The sequence below is a fragment of the Sturnira hondurensis genome, unplaced genomic scaffold (assembly GCF_014824575.4).
Source record: "Sturnira hondurensis isolate 20B ecotype Veracruz unplaced genomic scaffold, ASM1482457v3 Scaffold0020119, whole genome shotgun sequence".
Lineage (NCBI taxonomy): Eukaryota > Metazoa > Chordata > Mammalia > Chiroptera > Phyllostomidae > Sturnira > Sturnira hondurensis.
Window position 1 is genome coordinate 6,650,634 of NW_028092750.1, and position 8,912 is coordinate 6,659,545.

Sequence of the window (8,912 nt, forward strand, 5' to 3'; positions counted from 1 at the left end):
CCCCCACCTTTCTTTCCAGGGGCTCAAGCCTGGGGGCCTGCCCTTTTCCTGAACCTCACATTCCATCCATTGGCAAACCTGCCAGGAAGCCCTCCATGAAGCAATCATTCCCCGTCAGAATCCAATCACCCCTCTTTGCCTCTGCAGCTCCTAGTTTGGTTGGGGCCACTGCCGTCTCTCACTCCCACCCCGTCTTCCTAGTCCTATCCTTGCCTCCCACAGTCCCTATTCAATATAGCAGCCAAAGACTATAGGACATCTTGTCTGTCCTCTGCTTGGGACTCTCCATGCCTCCCCATTTCTCTCACAATAAAATCCATGGTTTCTAAGGCCCTGTGTAAATTTACTTATTTATTTGCTTATTAATCATTTATTGGCTCCCCTTTCCAGAATGTTGGTTATGCAAAAGCTCAAACACTGCCTGGCTCATAGAAGATTTTCAGTTTGATGAATTAATGTGATTCTTGTAGACACTGTCATTGCCCTACCTTCTGTATCTCCATTATACTCCGCCATCCAGTTCCCCCAGCCAAAGACTGGGGACTCACCCTAACCTCCTCCCTCCCCTCAGCCCCTGCCCTTCCCATCCCACCTGCACCTCAGCCTCTCTCTTCCCTGGGTTTCCAGCCCCACATACTCCCTTCCAAGCTATTTCCCTGCCAGCCCAGATCCGATCACTACATGTTGTGCCCCTGCTCACACACCCGCTATAGCTCCCTATTGCCCTCACCACAAGATCTGAACAGTGACATGGCCCACAGTTCTAAGGGGTTGGCTCCTGCTCACCTCTTCCTCCATTCTGCCCCATTCTCCAGATCCAGCCACCTCGGCCCCTTGTGAGGTCGAGCTCTTCCTCATCTCAAGACATCTACAGATGCTGTTCCTTTGGCCAGGAATGCTCTTCTCTCCCTGGTCAGCACTCAGATTCTACTCCCACTTCGGTATCAGAGAAGCTCTCCCCGAGCCACCCACACAAGCTGTTGTGCTCTCCCAGTACCAACGACCTCTGCCTTGGAGCACTTGTCACAGGTTTAAGTAGATATTTCTATGCAGAATTATTTGTTCAACATTTGTCACCCCCATCCTCTTGAGGGTGGGAATCAAGCTGGCTGCACTCCTGGCTGTGCCAGCAGACAATTCATATGCAGTCTGCTGATGAAATAAATTATTACACAAACTGTCCCAAAAAGGCTGAGTTTATGTCCGAGGACAAATGGCTTTCCAGCCTTCTGGCTCACAGCGTCCCTCAGCTGCCTCCCAACTGTTCAGGGCCCCTCATTTCCTTGCTGGGCTCCAACTGTCAGGGTCTGGTCATGCTAGAGGGTGGACGGTGGTGGGATATCTGTGTCCCTTGCTTTTATTCTACAAAAATCAGAACACTTAGAAAAGAGCCTTTGAGTAAAGGAGGAAAGAAGGGGCTGGGAGGAAGGGAGGGTCTGAGTTTTAAAAACAGCAAAAGCAAACAGCCATGGGATGTAGCTTGATGCCTGAGAGGTTCACCCATCTGAGCAGGGCGGGCCTCAGGAAAGTGATGTCCAAGTTCAAGGCTCTGACCTTGGGCTCCAGCTGCCAAGTCCTCTGTTCAGAAGCCTGCCAGAGTCCTCTTGGTGCCAGGCTTGAACCCAGGACGCCTTAGATGTCTGGTCTTAGGATCTTAGATGGTTCAGTGGGTGGGGCCTGAGGATCTGAATCCTTGGGATGCTGAGGACAGAGTCTGGACCCGAGGGGTGTGGCCTAGCCTGGTCTTCAAACAAGAGAACCAGAACAAGCACTGAAGGGGGTGGGACCTGGGCCTCAAGGGCCGTGGCCTGCACCTATCGGCTGCTCTAAGGAGGACCCTGACCCTCCAGGAGCAGAGCCTGGACTTCTAGGGGCGTGGCCTATACCACGGGACTTTGGGGGCGGGGCCTGGCCCCTTGAGGGTGGGGCCTCGGCCTCTGGGCGGGTCTTGGGCCTGGGGCTCTGCAGGGGCGCACCTGCGCTCAGGCCCTTGGAGGTAGTGGTTCTACGTTGAGCCAGATGCCGTTCTCCGTGCGCAGTATAAGCTCCGGCTTCCGCCGCACCTTGCGCGTTCGGTCCACGCTCAGACGGAAGCGCAGCAGCGTCAGCGCCACGGCCACGCGCATCTCGGCCATGGCGAAGCTCTGTCCGATGCAGTTCCTGGAGGAAGTACGACTGTGTGAGCGGGGTCCCCGGGATCGAGTAAATGACCTCCCACTCTGGGCCTCAGTTCCTTCATTTGCAAAACGGGACAATGCGGCAAAAAGCCTTTGGGAGCCTATGAGCCCAGAACTCAGGGCCCAGCACACAGTAGGTGCACTTAATACCCAGGGGTGCTGTGACATATCTGATTGGGGGGCTTACGGGTACATTGAGGATAGAAAAAGGGTTAGCAGAAATGACCCGTGGGTGTGATGTGGTCTCTGTCCCAGATAGGCACATCCCTGACTGTCCTTGGCCACCGTGTTCCTGCTATGCTTGGCTTGAGCTGGGGGAAATAGAAGAGTTACCTGGGTCCTGCAGAGAAGGGCACGAAGGCCAGAGGCGAGCGCTGCTGTGCATTATCCGGGTCAAAGCGATAGGGATTGTACACCTAAGTAGGAACAGCCTGGGTGAGTCTGAGGACTGGCGCATCCATATCAGCTTGGCCCCCTTCCTCAGCCTCTGGGAAGCAGCCCAGCTGGACAGAGAACCACACTACAATCTAGCCAGACCACCTCCTTTTGCTGTTCAGGCATGCCAGACTCATTCCCACCCCAGGACCTTTGCACCTGCTGTCCATACTGCCTGGAACATGCTTCCCCATGCTCTTCAAACTTTTCAGGTGTCAGTTCAAACATGTCTTCTTCCACAAGATCTTTCCTCACCATGTGAGCTAAAGTGCTCCCCTATTCCCCACCCTACTCTGTTTTTTATTTGCTTTGTACATTTACCAATACCCAAAATCATCTTAGTTTTGCTCTTCTTGCACTTCACTGTGAGGGTAAAGACTATATCTGTCTCTGTCCTCATTGCCCAGCACAGGGTCTGGCATACGGTAGGTGTTCAATAAACATTTGTGGACCTGGTGAATTCACACTGAGCGGGTGAATAAATGGGGATGGGGTGCTCAAATCCTGCACTCAGCCCTGCTGTCTGGCTCCCTGGAAAGCAGGGCAGGGGAGGCTCCACTGCCCCCCAACTGCCCCTTCTGAGGAGGAAGCTGAGGGAGAAGAGGAGCTCACCTTGGAGTCAGGCCACACTGTAGGGTTGTGGTGGATTCCGTAGATGCTAACCAAGCAGATGATTCCTGTGGGGAGGGGTGGGGTCAGTGGGGCATAGGGGAGGGAGGGCCTCCCCCGGGGACCTACCCTTCCTGCTTCCTCTGGAGCACGGTGTTCCACAAGGCCTCTGGCACCTTTCCTGCCCGTCATTTCCTGAAAAACGCTGCTGCATGCCTCCCTAAGAGGGCCCCATCACCTTTCTGGCTGTTCTGCTGGCCACACAAGGATCTTTCTTACTCACATATTTGGTATTTCTCCTCAGCTAAATGCCTCCCATGCCTCCCAGCTGCCCTGAGGATCGAGTTCAAGTGCCTCAGTCTGGCATTGAAGGTCTTTCACTATCTATCTGTACCCTGAGGTTCTCGCTCTTTCATTTCCAACGTCCTTGGCTCACCTTCCACATTTCCTCTTCCAAGCAGCCCTCCCTGCATTCTCCCTCGGATAGAGCCATGGCTCCTTCTTTTGGGCTGTGCCAGCCCCTGTCCCTCCCTTTAGCCTATCTGACCCCAGGTGGCTGGGAATGTCTGTGTCCTGCTTTATTCCCCAGCCTGGTCCTAGGGATGAGGCCTCTCTAGTTCCCTAGCATCAGGACAGGGCCGGGTCTCCAGGGGATATCTGCCAACTGAATGAAACCAGCCCTCCCCTACCTCTACGCACAGAGGACCCACCCTGCCACACTTACTGCTTCTTTCCACCTAGACTCCCTGGCCTCTATCTCCCCCCTACATAACATCCACACAGAGCTGCCCCATCTATAGGGATGGGGCACTTGCAGCAAGCACAACCAGGCCCTGTGAACAACCGCACAGCCAGGCAGCAGGGAGCACACAGTGCCCACCTTTGGGGATGATGCGCCCATCTGGGAGCTTGATGTCCTCTGTGCAGCGGCGGGAGACCAGGGTCACGGGTGGGAACTGGCGTAGGCTCTCCTTGATGCACATAGTGGTGAAGGGCAGCTGGGTCAGGTCATCCCTGGGGAGCATGGAATGGGGGTGAGGGCGACAGGCCGTACACACACACATACTCGGGAGCGACTACACTGGAAACTAGCTCAGGATCTCGAAGTCAGAGTTGCCCCAACTTTTGACATTTGCAGCTGTGCCTTGCACACACTACTGACCCTCGACATCTGACTCCCAGCAAATCAAACCAGCACTAGCAGACTTCTGAGAGCCCAGCTAACCTTTTAACTGATGAATTATGTGGAAGTCAGGGGCACCACAGCAGGTGCCAGGAGAGCCACAGAGTCTGGGCAGCAGCAATGTACCAGCTCGTGTGGATCAGTTTCAGTATTTAAAACCCATACGTCCTCTCCTTTTACTGTTACTTACTTGGTTTTTTTCCTTGAACTTCAGGGCCCAAAATTGGATTAATTATAACTCTTGGATCATAATCTAGATTGTTTACATCAACAGGTTCTCTTTCAAAGAAAACTTCATGTTGGTACTTTGAAGGGCAAACAGCATGCCTGGCATAAAAGTATCATAAACATAAGAACCACTGGGAAACCAGAAGAGAGTTGTGAAGATCTGGCTACAGACCAGCTCCTGAGCCGTTCTCAGAACCTGGGGCATCTCCTCCCTTAGTTGAAAAGGCAGGTAGCAAGGTATGGAAGACCCAGCAGCACCCAAGCGAGAGCTCGCCATCCGAAGGGTTGACACTGAACCACGTTCTTGCTGTCCTATGCTATTTAGGGTTGTGCTTTCTTTGCATCACCCAGAAGCAGCTCTGTACAACATCCAAAGTCAATTGGATTATTGTCCTTGACTCTTCACTTCCTCTTGTATTTGAATTACACACTTGTGCCCTGTGATTCTGCAGTGTGTTCCACTCAGGTGGGCAGAGCGTATGTCCCACCCCCTTCATGTTGGGCTTGGCCATGTGACTTGCTTTAAACAGTGGAATGTTACGATGCAAGTAGAGGTTTTAGTTGTGTGGCTCTCAATGGTGGCGGAAGGAGATTTGGCTTGGGGTGGTGAACACACAATACAATATACAGACAGTGTATGGTAGAATTGTACCCCTAAAACCTATCATTTTATTAAGCAATGCCACCCTAATGAATCTTTCAAATATTTCTATGGCTCTTTGTGCTTCTGGAGTCTGCCTTGAGCTGAACATGCCCAGAGTAGTGGCTGGTTCAAGGATAATGAGGAGGCATATGGAGCAGACCTGAACCTGAACCTCAGTTTGGAAGCAACCTTGTTCCATTCGGTGTCCCCCAGCAGTACTGAGAGTAACATGCTGACAAGAGCAGGAAATAAATGCCTGCTGCAAACCCTGAGTTCAGAGGCTGTTCCTTATGCAGCATTACTGCAACCGTTGCTAAGACCCTCCTAAGAACGCCTACATTATGATGTAGGCAGATGCATTATCGTCATCCTGTTTGACAGTTAATGAGTTGAAATTCAATCATCTTCAGTGATTTCTCTGAGATTCAGAAAGACAGTAAGTGGTAGAGGCGAGAGATTCACACCCAAAGCTCAACCTGCCCCCACCACGCCCGGACCCCAGACTGACCACCCCAGCTCCTCCAGCTCCCGGCCTTTCAGAACTTGCTGGACCTCTTCCCGGCACTTCTCCTGGTACTCTGGGTACTTGGCCAAGTTAAACAGCACCCACGACAGCCCACTGGATGTTGTGTCATGACCTGCAGGCAGAGGAGGAGCTTGAATGGAGGCTTCCTGGAGACAGCAGAGGTGCTATCTGCAAACGGTGGGTGCCCCCCCCACTCCCCCAGCTCTGCCCCACATCCTCACCCTCAAACATGAAGGTGTCTGCCTCAGCTCGGATGTCCTCGTCTGTCAGTTCCTTGCCATCTTCGTCCTGGAAAGGGCAGTAGACAATGCTCAGCCCACTTCTCCCCACCCTCCACATGCTAGGGGCTTCTCCAGAGTCAAAGATACCCCCCTGTTTCTCTTAAGACAAGCCGCAGGAGAAAGGATTCCAGGGAGATGGAGGTAGGCAACGTATCTAAGAGAGAAAGAGCGTCGACGAGGAGGGGCAGACAGGGGCTCATGTTTCTTGAGCCGCTAGCTCCCAGCACCAACAATCTTATGATCGGTCATATGGTCCTCATGTCGCAAATGAGGAAACTGAGGCTCAGAGGGAAGACTCAGATGACTAAGGTCAAGCATCCATGAAGCATCAAAGTCAGAACTGGAATCTAGGACTGCCTTAATCTAGAACCCTGGTGCTGCTCAGGAATTCCACGGCAGGACCACAAGTGGGTGACCACCTTTCTCTGCAGCTGTCATGTGTCTTCAAGGTCATGTATTTCATCTTTGCAAGTATTGTGGGCAAAATTGTGTCTCTCCTCCCTGAACCTCCATTCCCACTTCTGAGACTCATTTGTTGAAGTCCTAACCCCCCAGGACCTCAGAATATGAGTGTGTTTGGAGATAGGGCCTTTGCAGACGTAATTAATTTACAATGAGGTCATGAGAGTGGGCCGTAATCCAGTATCACTGGGTCCTTTTAAGAAGAGGAGGTCAGGAACAGACATGCACAGAGGAAGACCCTGTGAACATGTGGGAGAACATGGCTGTCTGCACGCCAAGGAGGGAGGCCTCAGAAGAAACCAGCCCTGATGACACCTTGATCTCCAACTTCTAACCTCCAGAACTGAGAAGATGAATTTCTGTTATTTAAGCTACCTAATGTATGGCAGTTTGTTACAGCGGCCCTAGCAAACAAATATAGTAAGTCTTATGCGTTCTGCCTCTGCCCGCAACCTATGTCTAAGTTTGGATGTTTATTGTTTCAGGCAGTTCGTACAACTCACAGGGAGGCCATCTTGGGTAGGGCCCACCCTCCAGGCCCAGCCTCACCCTGGCCAGAAGCAGCACATCAATGAAATCCAAGGTCTTGCCCTGCTTGGACTTCAGCCAGGCCATGGCCCCCTGCCGACGGAGCGCCAGTCGCCGCTCCTGGATGACCTCTGTGGTGAAGCAGTGCACGGTGTCACAGGCCTCACGGAAGCGCCGCCCGTCCGCCGTGTGATAGTAGATGAAGTCGATGTAGTGGTGCAGGCGGTACTGGCGTCGGACCACCAGTGCACTCAGCTCAATGATGGCCGAGATGTAATCGCTCATCTTCCTGCCAGGGAGAAGGGCTGTGAGTGTAGACCCATTCCCCAAGACAATCTTCCTCTCCCAGTGGGTAGATGACAAAGAGAGGCCCAGAGCTAACTATGTTTTATTTCTGTATATTTTTGATGCTCTACCATCAGGGACCTCACTGCCTGGAGTGGCGATGCCCCTCTCAGGACTAGCCTGTGCCCAGAGACCTACTCAGAAGCATGCCTTTCTTCTGCAAACCAACCACGCCGTAGCCTCTACTCCAAATGTGATCCAGCTGAGCCCCTAGTCTCCTGCTGTAGCCACCCCAGGGCCGGGTACTGGACAACACAGGCACCCCTATGCCCCAGAGCACACTGAAATCATCTGAACTAGCCAATCCTGCATACTCTGCATTTCCTGTTTCTTCCTAGAACCCCCCCCCAAAAAAAGGCTTTTGCCACTCTTTCTCCTGGTGCTTCCCCATGTGGCCTGTGTGGTGTGGCACTGCCCCTGCATCTTGGGAACGGAGAGGAATGAACTATATTTTCAGTAGCAATCATCTCCTGATCTGTTGGCCTCACCATACCTGAATAAAACCAAAACCTGGGTGCATTTTTAAAAGATTTTTTAAAATTTATTTATCTTTAGAGGGGAAGGGAAGGAGAAAAATATCAATGTATGGTTGCCTCTCATGAGTCCCCTGCTGGGAACTGGCCTGCAACCCAGGCATGTGCCCTGACTGGGAATCGAACCACGATCATCTGGTTCGAAGGCCTGCGCTCAATCCACTGAGCTACACCAGCCAGGGCTTCAAAACCTGGGTGTATTTTAACACAGGCCCAAAGAGGGTTGAGGACTTCCAAATTGATGTAACATCACTAAAACTAAATTGCCACATTTGAAAACCATGTATGTGATGAGGAACTTGTATCTAAACTGTATAAAGAACTCTTGCCCTGGCCAGGTGGCACACTGGGTGGAGCATTGTGCCATACACCAAAAGGTCATGGGTTCAATCCCCAGTCAGGAGGCAACCAATCAATGTTTCTCTCTCACATCGATCTCTCTCTCCCCCTACTTCTTCTCTCTCTAAAATCAATAAAGACATATACTTAGATGAGGATTGTAAAGAAAAAAAGAACTCTTAAACCTCAATAATAACACAAATACCTCAATTTAAAAATGGGCAAAGGATATGAATAGACATTTCTCTACAGAGGATATAAAAATGGCCAGCAAGTACATGAAAAATTCTGGACTTCCACCAAGATGGAGGCATAGGTGGAAACACTGTGCCTTCTCCCACAACCAAGTTTGAATACAACAAAGGTTTAGAAAACAAGGACACACCCAAAGACCAGAAAACTGAATTATACGGAAGTCCGACAACTACGAACCGTTCAATGGGGACGGTAAGAGAGGCGGAGCCAGCAGCGGAGCTGGGTCGGGCAGGACAGATCCCCGACCTGGGCGCTTAGGCAGCCTGGAACCAGTTGGGGTGTGGGGCAGACTGATCAGGGTCGCACATTTGCGCACAGTGAGACGGACCACAGAGGCCCCAGGGGGCGAACCCAGTGGTGGAGGGCTG

At 52.0% G+C, this 8,912-nt stretch overlaps 1 protein-coding gene across 1 annotated transcript; it reads right to left on the reverse strand.

The window, feature by feature from the left end:
- Positions 1 to 1,905: 1,905 nt before the first annotated feature.
- LOC118975149 (cytochrome P450 4F22) lies at positions 1,906 to 7,362 on the reverse strand. Its single transcript, XM_037028896.1, has 7 exons — positions 7,094 to 7,362; positions 6,023 to 6,089; positions 5,784 to 5,913; positions 4,102 to 4,235; positions 3,225 to 3,289; positions 2,511 to 2,593; positions 1,906 to 2,160 (listed from the first exon to the last, which is right to left on the reverse strand). The coding sequence occupies exons 1-7, from the start codon at positions 7,355 to 7,357 to the stop codon at positions 1,983 to 1,985; spliced, it is 921 nt and encodes a 306-aa protein (XP_036884791.1). The 5' UTR covers positions 7,358 to 7,362; the 3' UTR covers positions 1,906 to 1,982.
- Between the last annotated feature and the right edge of the window lie 1,550 nt (positions 7,363 to 8,912).